At 39.1% G+C, this 22,119-nt stretch overlaps 1 protein-coding gene across 1 annotated transcript in view; it reads left to right on the forward strand.

The window, feature by feature from the left end:
- CSMD1 (CUB and Sushi multiple domains 1) overlaps window positions 1–22,119 on the forward strand; it is a 1,279,784-nt gene that overhangs the window by 1,033,086 nt on the left and 224,579 nt on the right. Inside the window, exons 27-30 of the mRNA XM_067294827.1 lie at window positions 995–1,186; window positions 8,131–8,269; window positions 12,014–12,201; window positions 14,564–14,758. Of these exons, the coding sequence (XP_067150928.1) occupies window positions 995–1,186; window positions 8,131–8,269; window positions 12,014–12,201; window positions 14,564–14,758 (714 nt within the window). The remainder of the gene's footprint in view (window positions 1–994; window positions 1,187–8,130; window positions 8,270–12,013; window positions 12,202–14,563; window positions 14,759–22,119) is intronic.

The following is a 22,119-nucleotide window of genomic DNA, read 5'->3' on the forward strand; positions in this document are numbered from 1 at the left end:
AGTGTGGTATGTTCCTTGAAAAGGACATAGTTGGGGGAGCAGCTTGGTGTGGTGGGTAGCAGAGTGCAATTCAGTGATTCAGGGAGGGGAGCCTCTGAAGATGGCAGGATGTGGCAGGCAGGAGAGTCACCGTATGGGAAGTAGAGAGCTTAGGGAGAGACTTCTGTTTGAGGTGATGGGAAGAAAATCTTCATAGGGGAGACCTCAAAGTTTGCTGCAACTCAGGAAGTTACTGAATTCCTGAAGCCAGAAGAACAAACCTGGTCTTTTCCACAAATCCACAGTGGGTGGCCAAAAAAAGTGGTGTGTGGATTTGTATATGCAATTTTTTGACCAATTTAGTTGCTTTATGTCATATCATACTGATTGTTCTGCTTGTTTTAATATTGTGCTCTTTGACTGTGTTATTTGTATCTACAGAGTTATACAAATTCAAGAGACTGAACATAGGCGAAGTTTCTTGCTTAGGTTCAGTTGGAGTATACTCTGAGAAACTTGTTGCCTGCCCCTGAAATGGGAACTTCAGGGCTGTATAAAATATTCAAGCAGCTATGCATACATAGCATTTCTCATATGCTGGAGGATATTAAAACCATAAAATTATGTTATTTACATTATGATACTTGCCCTATTGTACAAAAGACATCATAGTGCATAAAGAAATTTGCTTTGATAACTGGAACATTAAAGTAAGAAAAGGAGTTACTAGCTCTTTTGATACATTAACGGGACAAAAAAAAACACAAAAAACCACTCTTGTGTTTATTCCCTCTCAGGCCATATTTTATATTAAGAAAATTGGCAGAAAGCCAACATAAACATGATGTATCTCAGTGGGCAAATTCTCATAGAAATAAACAAAGTGCCTTCCTACGTTAACTGATGAGTAAATAATATTGCCTCTGGTTGGAATGCTCTTGTAAAAATACTGTGCTTTTAATTACGGATGTTTAGTACCTAGTCTTAAAGTTTTTATTTCATGGTTTCCCTATAGCTTCTATTGCATCAACCTGTAACGATCCTGGGACACCACAGAATGGCACCAGATACGGAGACAGCAGAGAGCCTGGGGACACCACTACCTTTCAGTGTGACCCTGGCTATCAGCTTCAAGGACATGCTAAAATTACGTGTGTGCAACTGAATAACCGATTCTTTTGGCAGCCTGATCCGCCTACATGCATAGGTAATGAGATGAAATGTTAGCCTGTGCTTAAGATTAATACGAAATATATTTCTAGTTAAACTAGTGGACATACAATGCTAAAGTTGGAGTAATGGTCTCTTCAAAACTCAGTTACTTAGTACTTATGGTTACTGACAGTCTCATTCTCAAGAGTAATACTATTTTTGGATGTTATTTTCTCTCTCTATTCTATCTTTTAAACTTTATGATAGTTTAAAATTCACAGAGTCTGTCATAAGTAATAAAGTCAAAGAGGTGATTTAGATCAAAATATTTTTTCTTATTGGATAGGATGTGTGACAAATCTCTTACAGTGGTGTTCCCTGTAGTAATTTAGTTACATAAATTGTGGTGGATTATTAATTCTGAAAATGCTCTGAGTTCTATTATATATTAAATACCCACCCTGTGCAATACCTAGAAAACTACAGAGGTGTTTTTTTTTTTTTTTTTTTTTTTTTGAAGTAGAATGCTTGTTGGAAAAGATAGATTCAGAGGAGGGGTCTAACTGAAAATGCTGTTGAAAGAAATGGGATCTTTTGTTCATTTGCATAACACCAGAGGTGGGAGAAATCTTATCTTCTTTCTTTGAAACAAGTTCTGATTTTTGGTACCATAAGTCCTGTATAGCATGAAGATTGCTGTGAGGTTTTGGTCAGTAGACTAGTAGTTATAGGCCTAGAAGTCTTGATGAAATGTATTTTAAGGACATCAGTGTAGCTCTTTTAAGGTTAGAATTACCACATCTTTGAAAAATTATCTGCTATGAATAATAATTTTTTAGATTTTTATCATTATGTTGCATATTGATTTATAAGTAAATGAAGACTTTATTTAATGATCCTTGAAGACCAAATACAATCTGCTTTAATATTAATAGAAAAATATAATGCTTTTCCTTTCTGCAGGCCCTTTGGGAAAGGCACTTTCCAAATTAGCAAATCCCCCAAAAGTTAGAGTCCTTCTGTTTTCTCTAAAGTGTTTCTAGACATCCCAAAAATATTGGGAGGACTCAGGGTAATGCAGGATAGTGTCTCTGATTCCTTATCAGGTAGCAGAATTGCAGCAGCTATCATTTGCAGTGTCTTTTGAATGTCTTATTTGCAATGTATGAATGACAATATGAAAATGTTTCCTAAACATACTGGGATTATTCCAAAACTAAAAATATTTAAATAAAAATCAAAATTAAAGACATATGGTGCCTAAAGATTTAGAAGATCTGTGCTCTATCTATAAACTCCAATTTCCATCACTCACTCAATTTTATTATCTACTCAAAAAAAAAAGTACATGTGCTTAAAATGATGTACATATATTTATTCTTCCATATATATATTCTTCTATATTGAGCACAGCTAACAGAGGCAGCAAACAGACACAGCAGTTTGCGCAGCATTTTGTGCAGAAGGGTGCAAGAATGCACTTTTGTTTCCAATCCTAGTTGTGTAGGCTTCCTCAGATATGGTCATGACATGCCACAGAGCACGTTCCCTGGTAGCTGGTGGAGTCGCTGCATCAGCTGTGTCAGAGGCTTGGACCCAGACAGACCCTCTGACAGTAGATGCAGCTCTACAGGTGTCAGGCTGCAGGGAGCGCTTGGGGCCTCTCCGGGAGGCCTGGGCTGGCAGTCAGCTCTCCTGCAGGAGGTGTGCTGCTGTTGGCGAGTTGTGTCGTCAGGTAAGGGAGTTACGGGAGGAGGTCAGTAGGCTGCGCAGCATCCGAGAAGATGAGCAAGAGATAGACAGGGTATTCTCGGAAACTGTACAGCTCCAGGAGTCCCAACCCCCTGCAGCAGTGGAGTTGCCAGAGGGCTCTGTGCCGTGGGAAACGGTACATCATAACACCGTAGAAGAAGGCTGGAAACTGGTCACTGCTCGTGGGAGGAGAAAGGCTCCTACTCCTCCCGAAGACTTGCAGCTGAAGAACAGGTTTAGTGCCCTCCAGGATGAGGAGGAGATGGGCATGGCTGCAAGGGAAGTACCTGGGACAACAGACCCTGTGCCTTGCCGGAACACCCGGAAGAAGCGGTGGGTGATTGTTGTGGGGGACTCCCTGCTGCAGGGGACGGAGGCATCTATCTGCCAACCTGACCTCATGTCTAGAGAGGTTTGTGGCCTGCCAGAGGCTTGAATATGAGATGTCATGGAAAGACTGCCAAGGCTCGTCCATGCTTCGGACTATTACCCACTGCTGCTCTTCCATGTGGGCACTAATGACACCAAGGGCAAACTGGAGACCATCAAGCAGGATTTCAGAGCTCTGGGGATGGTGGTCAAGGGTCTGGGAGCCCAGGTCATCTTCTCCTCAATCCTGCCAGTGAGGCGGATGGATGAGAGGAGGAGGAGACGGACTTTCCAAGTTAACGACTGGCTGCGCCGCTGGTGTTAGCAATAGGGTTTTGGTTTCTACGACCATGGGACCCTGTTTGAAGATCGACAACTGCTGGGGAGAGCTGGGATCCACCTCAGTAAGCGGGGCACACGTGTCTTTGCCAACAGGTTGGCCAACCTGGTAAGGAGGGCTTTAAACTAGGAAAGATGGGGGAAGGGGAGAGTTATAGTGCCAGGGTAGCTGGCAAAAGACTGCTCAAGTGAGGATGCCTCCAGCAGGTGAATGCAGCCAGGGAAGTGCGCATGGGATGTGGCTATGGAGGATCCTCTTTTACCCCTCCTGGGAAACCTGCATGCTCGATCACCTCCCTGAAATGCCTGTACACCAATGCACGCAGCATGGGGAACAAACAGGAAGAACTAGAGACCTGTGTGCGGTCGCAAGGTCATGATCTCATTGCCATTACAGAGACATGGTGGGATAGCTCGCATGACTGGAGTGCTGTCATGGATGGCTGTGTGCTTTTTAGGAAAGACAGGCCAGGAAAGGGAGGTGGTGGAGTTGCCCTTTACATGAGAGGGCAGCAGGGATGTACGGAGCTCTGCCTGGGGGTGGATGATGAATCAGCTAAGAGCTTATGGGTGAGGATTAAGGGGCAAGCTAACACGGGTGACACTGTTGTGGACATTTGCTACAGGCCGCCTGTTCAGGAAGAGGAAGTCAATGAGGCCTTCTACAGACAGCTGGAAGTAGCCTCACAATCCCAGGCCCTGGTTCTCATGGGGGACTTCAACCACCCTGATATCTGCTGGAGAGACAACACAGCTAGGCACAAACAGTCCTGGAGGTTCCTGCAGAGCATTGGTGACAACTTCTTGACACAGGTGGTGGAGGAGCCAACAAGGAGAGGTGTGCTGCTGGACCTCGTACTAACAAACAAAGAAGGACTGGTGGAAGATGTGAAGGCTGGGGCAGCCTTGGCTGTAGTGACCATGAGATGGTGGAGTTCAGGATCCTGTGAGGAGGAAGCAGGGCAATGAGTGGAATCGCAATCCTGGAGTTTAGGAGAGCAAACTTTGGCCTCTTCAAGGACCTACTTGGAGGAATCCCATGGGTTAGGGCCCTAGAAGGAAGGGGGATCCAAGAGAGCTAGTTAATATTCAAGCATCACTTCCTCCAAGCTCAAGATCACTGCATCCCTGTGAGTAAGAAATCAAGCAAAGAGGGCAGGAGACCTGCATGGATGAGCAAGGAGCTCCTGGCAAAACTCAACCAGAAGAAGGAGGTCTACAGAAAGTGGAAAGGGGGATAGGCCACTTGGGAGGATTATACAAATATTGTCAGAGTATGCAGGGATGTGACAAGGAAGGCTAAGGCCTGTTTGGAATTAAATCTGGCAGGAGATGTCAAGGACCACAAGAAGGGCTTCTTCAAATACATCAGTAGCAAGAGGAAGACTAGGGAAAATGTGGGCCCTTTGCTGAATGGGGTGGGTGCCCTGGTGACGAAGAATGCAGAGAAGGCAGAGTTACTGAATGCCTTCTTTGCTTCAGTCTTTACCGCTCAGGCCAGCCCTCAGGAACCCCAGACCCTGGAGGCAAGAGAGAAAGTCTGGAGAAAGGAAGACTTTCCCTTGGTGGAGGAGGAGTGGGTTAGAGATCATTTAAGCAAACCTGACACCCACAAATCCATGGGCCCTGATGGGATGCACCCACGAGTGCTGAGGGAGCTGGCAGATGTCATTGCTAGGCCACTCTCCATCATCTTTGAAAGGTCATGGAGGGCAGGAGAGGTGCCTGAAGACTGGAAGAAAGCCAATGTCACCGCAGTCTTCCAAAAGGGCAAGAAGGAGGACGCAGGGAACTACAGGCCAGTCAGCCTCACCTGCATCCCTGGAAAGGTGATGGAGCAGCTCATCCTGGAGGCCATCTCCAAGCACGTGAAGGACAAGAAGGTGATCAGGAGTAGTCAGCATGGCTTCACTGAGCGGAAATCATGCTTAACCAACCTGATAGCCTTCTCTGATGGAATGACTGTCTGGGTAGATGAGGGGAGAGCAGTGGATGTTGTCTCCCTTGACTTGAGGAAGGCTTTTGACACTGTCTCCCATAGCATCCTCATAGACAAGCTCAGGAAGTGTGGGCTAGATGAGTGGACAGTGAGGTGGATTGAGAACTGGCTGAATGGCAGAGCTCAGAGGGTTGTCATCAGCGGCGCAGAGTCTAGTTGGAGGCCTGTAGCTAGCGGTGTCCCCCAGGGGTCAATACTGGGTCCAGTCTTGTTCAACTTCTTCATCAATGACCTGGATGAAGGGACAGAGTGCACCCTCAGCAAGTTAGCTGAGGATACAAAACTGGGAGGAGTGGCTGATACGCCAGAGGGCTGTGCTGCCATTCAAAGAGACTTGGACAGGCTGGAGAGGTGGGCGGAGAGGAACCTCATGAAGTTCAACAAAGGCAAGTGCAGGGTCCTGCATCTGGGGAGGAATAACCCCATGCACCAGTACAGGTTGGGGGTTGACCTGCTGGAAAGCAGCTCTTTGGAGAAGGACCTGGGAGTGCTGGTGGACACCAAGTTAAGCATGAGGCAGCAATGTGCCCTTGTGGCCAAGAAGGCCAATGGTATCCTGGGGTGCATCAGGAAGAGTGTTGCCAGCAGGTGGAGGGAGGTGATTCTCCCCCTCTACTCAGCCCTGGGGAGGCCACATCTGGAGTACTGTGTCCAGTTCTGGGCTCCCCAGTGCAAGAGGGATGTGGCACTACTGGAGCAAGTCCAGCGAAGGGCTACAAAGATGATTAGGGGACTGGAGCATCTCTCTTATGAGGAAAGGCTGAGAGAGCTGGGCCTGTTTAGCCTGGAGAAGAGAAGGCTGAGAGGAGATCTTATCAACGTGTACAAGTATCTGAAGGGAGGGTGTCGAGAGGATGGGACCAGACTCTTTTCAGTGGTGCTGAGCGACAGGACGCGAGGCAAGGGGCACAAACTGAAACACAGACGCTTCCATCTGAACATGAGGAAAAACTTCTTCACTGTGAGGGTGACAGCGCACTGGCACAGGTTGCCCAGAGAGGTTGTGGAGTCTCCTTCTCTGGAGATATTCAAAACCCGCCTGGACGTGATCCTGTGCAATGTGCTCTAGGTGACCCTGCTTGAGCAGGGGGGTTGGACTTAGACAATCTCCAGAGGTCCCTTCCAACCTCAACCATTCTGCGATTCTGTGATAGTCAAGGTGACTTTGAAGGGGAAAGCAGTTTAAAGTAATCTTTATTGTAGACATGGCAATATTAGAAACCTCAGATATTCTGCAAATCTACATGTCTACTGTAAATGTATATGCTGTTTTAAACATTACCATGAATTACTTATTTCAGTATGCTGAGGATGATTTTGATTTAATAACTGTACTTTTTAGTACTTTGACCATTGTCAGAAATCCATTCATGATATTTTAATGTTTTCGGCTGCATTTATACTTTATAACTTTCCTGAGAATATAGTCATAGTTATCTCAGGCTGAATCATCAGAACATGCTGAGAATATGTGAATAATTTCCTGGAACAATTTATTTATGAATAGAACCAAAACAAAATCAAACAAAAATACCATACCAAAAATACAGACTAAAATAGAAAAAAATGCAGACCACCCACCCGCAAAAAAAAAACTGATGAAAAAATAGACCAAAAAGAAATAAATAAAAATAGTTTGTTTTCATTAAATATTAGAAGGGCAGCATCTGCATTAACAGTTTCATTCGGACCAGGAGTATGCTTTCAAAATAAGTTTTCCTGATCATGCTTTGGTTCACAGTATGGAGTTGTCGTGGAGTTTTTGAATTAAACTAAACTGCAAGATGTGTTTTATGGGTGTACCTGATGTACTTTGACCACAAGTGGCCATTCAGACCGTTGGACCAGACTAAGAAATGGTTTGATATAACCCTGCCTTAAAATGTGTAATGCGGATGCCAAATCCTTAGTATCTACTGTTTTGCTCTCCAGATCCATTTCTATCACTCTGTATGACTTGGTGATGCAGATACAGCCTGTGTTAACTATTGTTCTTTTTACTTAGAGTTCTGTGTGATCATCACCTTTGGACGTTTGATACCTTATCTGCTTAAAGATGCTATTTAATTCACAGTAACTAAATGAGTTTATTTATTGGAAAGCCTCTGAACCTTTGATATTGGTAATACCTTTACTAAGTGAATCAGTCTATTCTGTGTTACTTTTATGGTTGAAAGAAACTGCATCATGAATCGTACTCTTGAGCTTTCCCAGTTCTTAAGATAAAGTACTTTCCAGGGCATTAGAAATACCTCAGTTCAGTAGAGCTGGGATAAAGTCACAGCAAGAACACAGAAGTCTTCCTCCTTGACTTCATATTTTTATTCTTTTAGGGAAAATTTTTTTGTACTTTTTTTTCATATGAAAGAAGCTGATTTTTCTGGAAAATACAAAAATTTGTTATCTAGAAGTGGGAAGGCTAGGCACTAATTTTTTAAAAAAATAAATGCAGAAGTCAGTTTATTCCTATTTTAACAACTAGCGTATGCTTGTGAATTTAACATGTGACTATATCCGTATTTCTTTTTACATTGTGACAGCTGCATGTGGAGGAAACCTGACAGGCCCGGCAGGAGTTATTTTATCACCTAACTATCCGCAACCCTATCCTCCTGGGAAAGAATGTGACTGGAGAATAAGAGTAAACCCTGATTTTGTCATTGCCTTGTTATTCAAAAGGTACCATTTCTAGATGAATGCCTCTGTTTAACAGGTTTTTAAATGTCACATCTAAAAATGGCATCATTTATCATATTCCCTAGCTAAGTTCTGGAGCATACATATACTATGTGCTATATCATTGCTTCCAAATAATGTAAAGAAAATAACATAGTTATATGGCAGTTTTTGGTACCAAATATGTACTTGAACAATAAAACTCTCTGTGACCTATGAGATATAAAGCTTTAAAAACAATGTCGTTTGTTAGAAATGCTCAATTTACACTCTGGTACCTCACAGTAGAGACTTGAAATGTATTGGAAACTCATTCTAAAAAACAATTTTAAAGGTTTTTACTAATACAGGCTAAATGCATTTTACTTGGAGTGCATAGATCAGGCAAAAAAAATGTATATAAAATTATATTTTACTCTATGTAGTCAAAAACTAAGAGAGCTAAAAGTTGTCTAGATAATGTTACCTCTCATTGTTTTAAACTGTTTTTATTTACTCCACATACCATCATTGATCTATATTTATTGCAAATATTTTTAACACAAACATAAGTTCAGGCTTGTACCATATTTATGTGTTTAGTTTATCATTATTTTTGAATCAGGCTACAATCATCTTGGCTGTTTTGTAATTTTTTTTCTTGTTTTGGTTCCATGATTTTTTCTGTCCTAACTGTGATTTTAAAGTTAGGAATGGTAATGTTGCTGCAGACATCAGTGTGGTGGGGATCAGCTCTAGGTCTTTTAGAAACAGATAGTGGCATGTTCAGAATTTTCTTGTGTAAAATTTGCATCCTTTTGCAGGGGGGATGGAAACAGTCTGCTTTCTTGGCTAACTTGCAGTATGTTTTCTAGTGAAATGCTGATATACAAGATATGAAAGAATTAAAGCCTAAGGGACTAGCAAATTATGTAATCAGGAATGTGATGATTCTGTTTTTCAGTTATTTGATCAAATAGCGGTAAGGGATGAGAATAAATGTCCACTAACTATACTCTTGAAAATGTCATATGGTTGGTAGGGCAAGCAGGTATGGTAAGCAGCATATTACTGTGGACTTCATAAATAATCAGTTCAAATACTCCATTTCAAGGAAGATGAAATAAATTTTTGGTTACATAATATACAGGTTTGTTTGTGAATCCTATTTTAGGGACTACAAATACTAGCAATATAATGGAATTTGCAATTGATGCTATACTTCCAATACATTTTATAAATGATCACAGTTCAGCATTGCACACTATACTTCCTGTCTTTCCTAATTGTGATATTCTCTGCTAAAGTTCTCAAATTCTCCAAACAGAAATCTGAAAGAAAAGGTTATGCCCTAGCTACCCTTTACAAAACCATCTGATGTTGCAGAATATTTTTGGAAATTCTTCTATCTTCTGACTCATTGTGATATAGGGCCTTTTAAACTGCAGATTGAAAGATTGCTAATCTTATGAATAGTTTTAGAAAGCTGTAAAGAAATAAAGAAAAATTGGAATACAAATTAATAAGGGAAAAACAACACTATTGTCTGTACATATATGGTTATCAAACAGACAAAATTGAAAGTTTTGACTACGTTTTCTGCTTTTCTTTTTTCAGTATATACAGAACAGACTAATGGAGATTCGTATTTAATGAATGAGTTGGTGTGCGAATACATTCTGGTGACTTCATAAAAGAGAAAATAAGCATGATAGTACAATTTTACAAATACTTTTTGTATTAGAACACAAATAACTTAATGCACTATCTCCAAAGCTCCTCTAATTTATCTGAAATGTCAGTGTTAAAATAGCTCCCTCTCTGTCATCCTTTCAATAACATTTTTTGGCATCTATAAAATCTACTTTCTTAATGTGCCACTTTCTGTTCATTTTATCTTGCACTTTTGATTCTCAGGCAGTGTGCTGCACCCAAGTCCTGTATTATTCTCAAGGAAGTGGCTTTGAGAAGGCAGCCATGTCTGCTTAGGATGAGGATCTGGGATGAGAAGAAAGAGATGCAGTGTATTTTGTCAAATATGTGTTGGCTACAGAAAGATTGAAAACCATTATCCTGTATGATTTCTTTTTCCTTGTTTTGGTCTATAGACTGCTATTTCTTTCAATTCTTCTGACTCTTAAGTCTCTGTCTTAGCTAGAGGTTCAATGCATATTTTTCTGACTCCTCTTCCCTCTTGAAAATAGGGAATAAAATATTCTTTATTCACTTTCATCATTGTCTGACCACTAACATTCAGCACTACTTAGAGAAGTGTGTGCTGTTGATTTCTCAGATAAGAAAAAGATGCTGTCCCTTTGTCTTAAATGATTTGAAAAAGCTTGCATCTGACAGCACGAACTGATAAAATAATAAATATAATAGAAAGAAAAAGAGAAAGCTGACCACAACACTTGTAACAAAGCCAGATTTTTATTTATTATTTCCTTTCACAAAGATAATTAGAAGGAAAAAACACTTTTTGACCCAGTCCCTGCCTACTTATTTTTTAATTTCACATTTTTCATTTTTTTTTGTGTTCTTAGTATATCCTGTTCATCCAGCCCTTTATAAGTATATCTTGTAAATATCTGTACATTTTTATCTTTATCTCAGAGCTCATCTCAATTAAAGCCACCTAAATGACCTTCCATTCATATTATCTTCATTGTTGCTTTGTATAAACATAAAAATTTAATAAAATATAACAGCATAGATGGTTTAATAAGGAGAATAATAATTTACTATAATTTATCATAATTTTGTGATATAATTTGCATATGAACCAAGATAAATTCCAGGGTAGAGACCTGTCCACATTAAAGCATTCTGATTCTAAGTGGTGAATTTATGTTTACAATGGGTGGAATTAATCTCCAATTTAGCCAGCTAAAAGCTACACTTCTAATCTAAGCTAGTTGTCTGGATCCTTCTTATGCTTAGTGGTAAGAGGCAGCCTTCTGCAGGAGGTGATTCATTCCATCTTGAGAAAGGTGTTTGAGATATGTAGGAGGGTGTGCTTCTTTCCCATTGACTATAGACAGAGCCTGTCTGAGGCCTGATGGTAGATATTTATCTTTTAGAAAGTCAAAGGTGTTCAAATCAACAGTGAAGAGAATTCAACTGAAGGTTAGTAACTGTGTTCACAGTTTACTGTGAATCATATTTAAGAAAGTCTTCTATTTCTGGAAAAGAACATGTGTTAGGTAGAAGGTTGGCAACCACAGTCACAGTAGTGTTTAATTTATGAAAGATTTTAAAGAAAGATTAAGAAAATGAAAGATTAAGAAACTGGCCTGTGTCCAATTCTGGGCTGCCCAGTACAAGAGAGACATAGCACTACTGGAGAGAGTCCAGCGGAGGGCTACAAAGATGATTATCTACGAAGATGATTGTCAAGTATCTTAAGGGAGGATGTCAAGAGGATGGGGCCAGACTCTTTTCAATGCTGCCCAGCAACAGAATGAGCGGCAGTGGGCACAAACTGTAACACAGGCAGTTCCATCTGAATATGAGAAAAAACTTCTTCACTGTGAGGGTGACAGAGCACTGGAAGAGGTTGCCCAGAGAGGTTGTGGAGTCTCCTTCTCTGGAGATATTCAAAACCCGCCTGGATGCAATCCTGTGCAACGTGCTCTAGGTGACCCTGCTTGAGCAGGGGGGTTGGACTAGATGATCTCCAGAGGTCCCTTCCAACCTCAACCATTCTGTGATTCTGCGATTCTGTGAAAGAAATTTGAAGACTTAATTCTCTTTTTCCTTCATTTTCAGTTTCAGCATGGAACCCAGTTATGATTTTCTACATATTTATGAAGGGGAAGATTCTAACAGTCCTCTGATTGGCAGTTTTCAAGGCTCACAAGCTCCTGAAAGAATAGAGAGCAGTGGTAACAGCCTTTTTCTGGCTTTTCGCAGTGATGCTTCTGTTGGAATGTCAGGATTTGCCATTGACTATAAAGGTACTGTTCCCACCATAATCTACAGAAAAAATAGAAAAGAAATGTAATCTAGGACTTATTGAGACTAAAATCTGTTTACTTCTAGACAAACTAATACTGAACTGCCAAATACCTCTTTGCATCAACATAGATTTTAAAAACTAATTTCTGTAAATGTGTGGCAGAACACAAAAGTCTATTATGTCTCCTTCCTGTTCCTTATGCACATTTTCATCTTCCAAAGGAAAAAAAAAAAAGAAAAAAGACCATGCATATCAAAAAAAGCATTCAGAAAGAAGATGAAGAATATTGGAATTGTCTCCCCAATTAGAATACATGACTGTTGCTGTTTTGCTGATACGCGCCAATACATTTTCCTCTGCACTTCGCTGACAAGCAACACACTGAACTGCATACACATTTTTGAATACCTGTACTGCAGGAAAATCTTTGCATTTTGTTTGGTACCTATTACTAGTCAATCAGAGAATGGGTAGGCTGGTTAGGCTGACTTTTCACTAAGACACACGTGTGTGCATGTGCGCGCGCACACACACACACACACACACACACTTACAAAGCTGGTTTCTTTTCTGTTCTCAGATGCTGTCTCTGGCTTTATTGTCATCTCTACTCAGATTTTTTAAGCTGTTTTACACCAGCAGATGTGCTGCCTCAGCATTTTATTCTTGACAATGGAAGTAAAACACTGTAATGTACATGACAAAAAAAGAAAGAACAAGCAAATCTAAGGAATATAGAAATAACATACCAGTGAAAAGGAGAGAGGTTAAAAAGAAATAGTAAATCAATTTTATATGTAAGCTGTAACTTTCATCTAGCTTCATGCATTTTTCTACATGTTGGCAAGGCTTTGCTTTCCAAAATCTTAGTCTCTTCATTGCTACCTAAACTTGAAATAAACAAAATTGGAAAACAGTTGGTTCCAGGAAACAAAATTGTGTTGGCTTCAGGGAAAGAAAATGGGAAGTTGAGCAAGAGGAGGTGAGTAGATAAAGATGTCCTCTAGAAATGTGCATATACAACACTAACTACTTGCACTTTTTAGCTGTGTGTGTATTTTCTCTTCTCAGCATAGTCTGGTAAATGTACAGCTAAATGCAACTATGATTGCAATGAAATAATAAAAATATAATACAGAAGAGCAGAACAAATATACTTTTAAAAGATAGCATGTTCAGTATTTAGTAAGCTTGCTCCTAATAATTCAGTGCTTAAGTATATTATTTAGTTTTTTATATAAAATTTAATATTTTGCATTTCTGCTAATTGACATCCAGTTTTGCTTTCTGACCCTTTTGTCTATTTTATTATAATACATGCTTTATTTACTGTACTAAGGGAAAGACATATGCTATAAACTTTGATTATAAATTTGAAATAGACTGGAATTTTTTAATAAAGTTTTACCTCTCTTAATGAACTTTATTCATATTAAGTGCATCCTTCCTTGCTAAACAGTCTGAATATTTAGCACAGTATTACTTAGTCTAAATATTTAGCACAGTATTACTTATAGAAGTGGTATTACACAATATTTTCATATAGTTTGAAGTGACTGAGTTGTCTTAAAGCTTTTTATTAAGAAACAGTATAGCACATTTATCCAGAGTATAGCAATACTAATATTTTGTTTTCATTTATTTACTTATAAAGAATTTTCTACCCATAAATGCCTTCTACCTGAAGATCATCTCAATCACAATTTTGACATAAAGTCATCTCTGATGTACCTTATCTATCCCATCCCTTTTGTTTGTATTTTGACTTGCCAAAGGTGATGAATGAAATCCTACCCTTGTTAAAGCCAATGTCAACACTTACTTTGACTAAAAGATTTCATACCTATTAGCTCATGCCAGAAAATAACTGTTGTGCTAATTCTATTAGCCTTTAAAATCCAGTTATTATTAGATCTTCCTATATATGAAAGATAAAGGAACCATGCATTTTTATTTTTTAACTTATTCTATAGTATGACAGCTTTCTAACCAGAAATTATTGAACATTGAGTATAACATTTGGTTAAAAAAAGTAATAGTGTTAAGTTGTGCATTGTAGAAATGACAGTTTTTCTTTTAGACTTCAGTGAAGTCATTCAGCTTTTGGAAGTTAAACAAATAAGAGGTAGGAGGAAAATACTGTAGCTTAGATCTTCTCAGTATAATTTCCTTAACCAGCTAACCAGTCTCATACAAGCATCCACAATCTTGTTGTAAACATACAGAAACATGAAGAATATTTTAGTAACCTGGTGAAAAATGTAAACTGATTGAAAAAACACTGCAAATTGTTCTTTTTTTTTTTTTTTTTTTTTTTTTACTCAAAGTGTACATAGATTTGCTTCCATTCATTTTAACAGAAAAGCCACGTGAGGCTTGTTTCGACCCTGGAAACATTATGAATGGGACTAGAATTGGAACAGACTTTAAACTTGGTTCAACTATTACCTACCAATGTGACTCTGGATATAAGATTATTGATCCTTCAACTATAACATGTGTAATTGGTGCTGATGGAAAGCCAGCATGGAACAGAGCATTGCCATCTTGTAATGGTATGTATTGTTATCTTACAATTTCCTGTGTACCCCCACTGGATTCGCAGTGTTTCTAAGTCCCTGAGGCTATTTATACTATTTCAACACATATAGCTTATCTAAAAAAAAAAAAACAAAAAACTGAAGTTAAACAAATAAAAGTTATTATGCTATTAATTGTTGGCCATAGTTTAGTTATTAATTTCTTGGTTTAACTATTTTAAAATGTCTTTAAATTCTGAAGTTACCACATAAACTCATATATGTAATAATGATCACAAAGCAGTATCTGAGGTTCCACAGTTCTCCAATTACATCAATTTTAGTGGAAAATTCTGTGATCTGTATAAGAATCCACTAAAAATAAACTAAACAAACATCATTGGTCACTTTCAATAACTATGAAGTATTACTGAACTATCTTTCTCGTTTCCTTTTATTCCCTTTGTTTGTTGTATCTATTTATTGTTTCTTAGACTGTAACTTCTTTAAGGTAGGTCCTTTCACCAAAACAGTCCTTCAATATATGACTGAGAACCCAAACAGACAGTTATTACTCCTACTAACAGTATCATTATACATTTATCATAATAGGGATTTATCTGTGCTCCCAGATGATCTTAGAGGTATTGTTTTCAGATGTTATCTTGCTGGTGTTAGTAATTTAGAACTGTATTTAAAAAGACAATATATGACAGACATAGAGGTATTATTAGTTGTTTGTGGTGGTGGAGAAGTATTGGTATCTTGAAGTGTTCTGCTGGAACACCTTGTCCCGCTGTCTGTGTTATATAGGGCAGGTCAGATGTAGAAACTGGACCCCAGAGGAGCAGCAGTTTTTGAGAGAGAAAATTACAATTAATGATAATTTCTTACTGAGTTTTTTAGCATCTAGGCCTAAATATAATATCAAAAATTTGAAACACCAGTGAATAGAGAGAGTTTACTGCTATGAAATCTTGTTGATATGAGTGGAACTGATCACAGTGGTGAAAGCTATAGTTAGCGGTTTGTGTCTGGCAGGTCAGTTCTTATGTTGTTTATTGACATGCTCACATTACATAAGTAAATAAAAAGGAGTGGTGAATCTGTATTATAGACTTAAGCCATAATTTTAATTCCTTTTTTAAATCTTTTTTTTCATGCTAGCATGCTGGAAACAGCTTGTGATTTGTTTTCCTTTGAGATATAGTCTAATTCTGAATGGCATCTCTGAAATTACAAATGTCTGCTGTTTTTGACAAGTAAGGATTATTGTAGAGCTATATAATGCTGAAATAATAATAATGCTGAAATAACAGCATTACAAAATTATTTGATAGATGCCAGAATAGCTTCTATTTGTTAATTAACTGCATATTATTTAAATCTAGAATCAGTGGTTACCTGTTGCTTGTATTTCAGAAATGTATCTTGGTAAACTAGGCAGATGAGACATTCTTGTGCATTATAATGAGATATTAGTTCTTTCATAACGCTTAGAAAAATACAGCTAATTTGGATCCAGTTCTGGAGATGTTTTTTTTTTTTTCCCCTGACAAAAATATCTGGTCTCCATAATGTTAGGAATCTGGCTTCTGATGTAGATTTAAATACAAACCTACACACACACACACGCACACACACACACACGTGTGTGTGAACGTGTGTATGGATGTATATGTATATATGCATATATGCATATATGTATACACACATATATTCATATATATGTGCATATGTATATGTACATGTGTATGTATGTATGTATATATATGCGTATATGCATATATCTATATACGAATCATCTAAATTAATCTCTTAAGAGGTGGGCAGAATATCCACAGTATTATGGATTATGTAAATTTAAAGAAAGGCATGGAGGGAATAGAACCACTCTGTAAGGCAAACCAATAATTTATTAATGGAACAGAGTACCAAACATAACATATCATCATGCACCTTTTATTTTCCTGGTCTTTCAAATGAGAGCAACAGATGAACAGCTAATCAGAATTCCCCACAAGAATGTAAATTATTCTAGATACCTTTATGTTTAGGCATTTGAATCCCACCCCTAGCATGTCTCTAGTTAATACATGTGGCCATCACAATTAGGAGCCTTCATCTCAGATGGAATTGTGCCCAAGATGTCCCTTAGATTTTACCTTACTATTTGAAAAATATTTAAAACAACTTTTAAAATTTTCACTGCTTTGGAGAAATCAAAATTAAATGCATGGAAGTTTGAAATGGGTGTCAAAGGGCATAAAGTGTGTGCAAGAGAGAGTAATCTGGAACATGCTGGATGAATTAGTCCACATTCTTTGTCAGAGACAATAGCTGCTGTGGCTTCTTTTAGGTGTATAGCTTAATTAACCTGCCAAGCTTCAAGCGAGCACATTGGTTTGGTTTGAGCAGGAGCTTGAACTAGATCACGTCTAGAGCTCCCTTCCAAACTCTATTACTATATGATTCTGTGATTGCATGTGTGTATGCCTGTCTTTCTTGTTTGCAAGTCTTAGATAAGTATAGTATTTCATAGAGCTATACTGCTCCTGTTGCCTGATTATACTCATGATACCTTCCTCCATTATGCTGTTTTTGAAGCATTTGAAACATGTAAAGAAGAAGATCATTTACAGATTGATTAATAGATCAGTTTAAATTGTGCTGTCTATGAATTTGTTTAAGTCTTTCTGTGTATATATACAACCAGCAGACATAGCTAGTTTAAGTTTCTGACCTCCAGGGAATAATTTGTGTGCCACAAATTGCATCTTGAGGAACTTTGACCGCCAATAGGTAAATAACTTTTTGTGATTTGGAGATTTCCATTTCCATTCACTTCAAGGAGAATTTGGAGTACCCTAATCACAAAGTAATAAAGTATCATTTTGTTTAGATTTTGATTTAAGTCCTGCAAGTATCAGGGCCCTGATGCCACCAATAAGCTTTAATTGCCCTGACCAGTCTCAGCTGGGATCTCCACTCACACCCTATTGCCTGTGGATCCAGGAGCTCTATTTAAGTTCAGTGCTGGGCATTCAGTCCTGATTGAGCTATGTTGTAGGTACTTGTCTAAAGTTCTATTTCTGGCCCTTTCTCCTTGTTTGGCCTTCTGTCTAAACTGAAAAATGAAAAAGGAAGTATACAAGAGGTGGAAGCAGGGACAGGTGACCAAGGAGGGATATATAGATGCTGTCTGAGCATGCAGGGATGGGATTAGGAAAGCCAAAGCCTACCTGGAGAAGAAACTGGTAAGGGGCCTTAAGGGCAACAAGAAAGGCTTCATAAGCAGTAAAAGGAAGACTAGGGAAAATGTGCTGCTGAATGGGAATAGTGGCCTGCTGGAAAATGACAGAGAAAAGGGTGAGGTCCTGAATGTGTTCTTTGCCTCAATCTTTACTGGTAAGACCAGCCCTAAGGCCCCTGAACCCTAGACCCCTGAGATACTAGAGGGAAAGTCTGAAGCAAGGGAAACTTACCCTTGGTGGAGAAGGATCAGATTAGGGAGCATTTAAACAAACTGGATACAAGTCTGTGGGACTTGATGGGATGCACGCATGAATGCTGAGGGAGGTGACTGATGTCATTGTGAAGCAACTCTTATTCATCTTGGAAAGGTCATGGAATCAGGAGAGGTTCCTGAGGACTGGAAGAAAGCAAATGTCACTCCTGTCTTCAAGAAGGGCAAGAAGGAGGATCTGGGGAACTACAGGCCAGTCAGTCTCACTTTGATCCCTGGAAACTGTTTTCAGCACATGAAGGACAAGAAGGTGATCAGGAGTAGTCAGCAGAGATTTACAAAGGGGAAATTGTGCTTAAGCAATATGATAGCCTTCTACAATGAGATGACTCACTTGGTGGATAAGGGAAGAGCAGTGGATGTTGTTTATCTCAGCTTCAGTAAGGCTTTTGGTACTGTCTCCCACAACATCCTTGTAGACAAGCTGATGAAGTAGCTTATCTATGAACTAGGTAAGTGGACAGTGAGGTGGATAGAAAACTGGCTGAACTGCTGGGCTCAGAGGGGTGTAATCAGTGGCACCAAGTCCAGCAGGAGGCCTGTCACCACTGGAGTACCCCAGGGGTTGATACTGGGTCCAATACTGCTTAACCTCATAATTAATGACCTGGGCAATGGGACAGAATGCATCCTCAGCAAGTTTGCAGATGATACAAAACTGGGAGGAGTGGTTGATGCACAGATGGTTGTAATGCCATTCAGAGGGACCTCAACACTCTGGAGAAATGGGCCAACAGGAACCTCATGAAGTTCAACGAAGGAAAATGCCAAGTCCTGCCCCTGGGAAGGAATAACCCCATGCACTGGTACAGGCTGGGGGCTGCCCGGCTGGAGAGCAGCTTTGCAGAGAGGGACCTGGGGGTCCTGATGGACACCAAGTTGACCATGAGCCAACGTTTCCTTGCAGTAAAGGCCAGCAGTATCATGGGTTGCATTAGAAAGAGCGTTGCCAGCAGGTCAAGAGGTGATCCTTCCCCTCTACTCAGCCCTGGTGAGGAGTCTTGTGTCTAGTTCTGGGCTCCCCAGTACAAAGAAGACAAGGACTTGCTGGACCAAGTCCAGCAAAGGGCCACAAAGATGATTAAGGAACAGAAGCATCTCTCATATCAGGAGATGGTGAGAGAGCTGGGACTGTTTAGCCTCAAGAAGAGAAGGCTCAGGGGGGATCTCATCCAGGTTTATAAATATCTGATGTGAGGGTGTAAAGAAGACAGAGCAGGACTCTTCTCAGTGGTGCCCAGTGACAGGATGAGAAGCAATGGGCATGAATTGAAACACAGGAAATTCTATCTGAAGATAGGAAAAATGAGTAAAAACTTTTTTACTGTGAGGTTGGTTGAATACCAGAACAGGGTGCCCAGAGAGGTTGTGGAGGCTCCATCCTTGGAGACAGTCAAAACACAACTGGACATGGTCCTGGGTCTAGGTGACCATGCTTTGAGCAGCAAGGTCAAACCAGATGATCTCCAGAGGTCCCTTCCAACTTCAGCTATGCTGTGATTTTGTGATCTCAGCACTACGCTGTAGGTAGCTTATCTTCTGGATACCCCTTTACATATTATTTAGCTTGTCTCCAGTCCTGTCTCTGGCCCCGCCTTCTGTTGCTCATAATTAGCCCCCTGGATGGTCCCTGGACCTGGATTGTCACTTGTCTGGGGCTGCCAGTAGACCTTGTAACCAGGACCCTGCTCTGCTTGCCTAGCTCAGGTGCTGCGGTACTGTGCCCTATCAGTGAGGGCACTGCCTGTGCTTTGGTCGCCCTTGGCTCCCAGCTCATTCCCCCTCATGAAGCTGCCCCACTTCTTCTGCTCGCTGACAACAGGTTGGCTTTAAAATCATATTTGAAATTTCATTTCTACAAGTTTAACTTATACAGGCAACAATTAATACTATAAATAAGAGTCTTCTCTTAGCCGCTTATATGAATTATTCAGAAATCCTATGTAGTGGTAGAAGAAGAGAAGTTTAGTCTATCAGTAGGCTGAATAGGATTATGTAGTTGAGGTGAAACTCAAATATCATCAGGAATCAATTCATGTCATTAATTATTATTATTATTATTTTCCTCTTCTTGCTTTGAGGATACCTGTGCCTGAGCCACAAAAACTGTCTTCCAATTACAGGAATGAAATTCTCAGCTCACAAGCATTTCACTGGAATGAAAAGTATACTTAATTTAAAACTCATGCTTAATTTAAAAACAAATTCCAAAGTTTTGAAGTTGTGAAACCGTTGCATTTTCTAAAATTTGTTTTCCTGTCTTTAGATATGGTTTTGCTAATATTTCTGTGGGATATATGCTTTTAATGAAAGTCTGTGAATCCTTTGGCTTTTAAAAAAGAAGGAAGAAAAGTTCACTTGAAGACTTTACAGTACAAGGCTTGGATGCTTTACAGTTTATTAGTCTGGTGATCAGGCATTCAAACATATCCTAAATAGATCTCTCAATTTAGAATATAGAATATATAATGTTTATTTTAATGAGCAAAAACTACATTTTTAGAGGATTTCTTTTAATGACTTCATTAAGGATCATGAAATATATAATGAAAAAAAATGGCTTAGACTTTTCTTCAGTATTTCAGAATACACCCAATGGCAGTTGCCAACTGTTATGCAGATGTGTATTGAATTCTGTTTTCATCCTGTCTTCCTGTAAAATATTACCATAAAAAAGGGAAAAAAATGAATGAAATCACTTAATTAGGGTAACTGACTTAAAGAACAAAGTGCATGATTTTCAGAGGTTCTTAGGATTTGCTACACAGTACACGTTCTAGGCTTTCCTGCTTTCATTTTTGAAGCTTTAAGCTTTATATTGCTTTTTTTGATACAATAAATTAAAGAAGGTCAAAACTTTTGAAGTTTAAATGGATCAAACATTACTATCAGTATAAATAATGGAGTATAGACTCAGAACATGCTAAAATTGCATTGTAATGCATTTTTTGTTTGGTTCTTTCAGTTTGTGTTGGGTTAAGCTGTATATTACAAGAGGGCTTTGCTTGACAGCAGAAGTGATCCTGAATGTATTTTGGTTATGGCTTCATATACATCTTGCAATTATGTAGATGTATTTTATATACTGGAGTCATATTTCGTATATATATAACTCTAGACTTAATTTGTCCTGCAAAAGTACAAATTGACAAAGAGTTCATCTTGGAATTTGAGAGTCCTTTGTCCATTGATCTGAACAAATACTATTTCATTGTTGTATTTCCATGTCTTTTTACATCATCTGTGACCAGCTTCCTTCTCCAGCCTTGAAAAGGATTCTGTTGCCCGTAGTGGTGAAAGTTACCTTCTGTCCTCACTGCAGTTGTCCTTTGTAACTGAATAGCATATCTCCTCTGCTGCTCTGTACATGACAGAATACAGAATCTGCTACCAGCTAAGCTCTTTGGATTCACTGTACTCATTACTGAAAATAACAGTAGTCTTAACAACTAGCTGGCAAATGCTAGCTGGTTCTATTTAACATATAATTGTACTTGACAAATCCTATTCAGATATTGTGAGTTTTATATATTGCTTAAAACACAGTTATCTTGGGGAACTTTTAGAGTGTGGAACAAGCATGAAAGATAAAGTGTTATCTTCTTGAATTAGCAACAATATCTTCAGAGCGGTGAAAACTTTGTCATCATTTATGTAAGTTAAGTACCAGATGCTGATACTTCATGTTAATTAAGTTATCTTGTCAGTTATTTTGGCTGGTGGAAGGGAGGAAGAGATGCTTACCATTTCACAGCAGGATGGAAAGTGAAGGGAAATTTACTGTAGAAAAACAGAAAGGGAAATAAAAGAAACAACCGAAGCGCAAAAATGTATGCATTTCTTAAGGTAAAAACATTATTGCTTAGTGATA

The sequence above is a fragment of the Apteryx mantelli genome, chromosome 3, assembly GCF_036417845.1.
Source record: "Apteryx mantelli isolate bAptMan1 chromosome 3, bAptMan1.hap1, whole genome shotgun sequence".
In the NCBI taxonomy this organism is placed as follows: Eukaryota; Metazoa; Chordata; class Aves; order Apterygiformes; family Apterygidae; genus Apteryx; species Apteryx mantelli.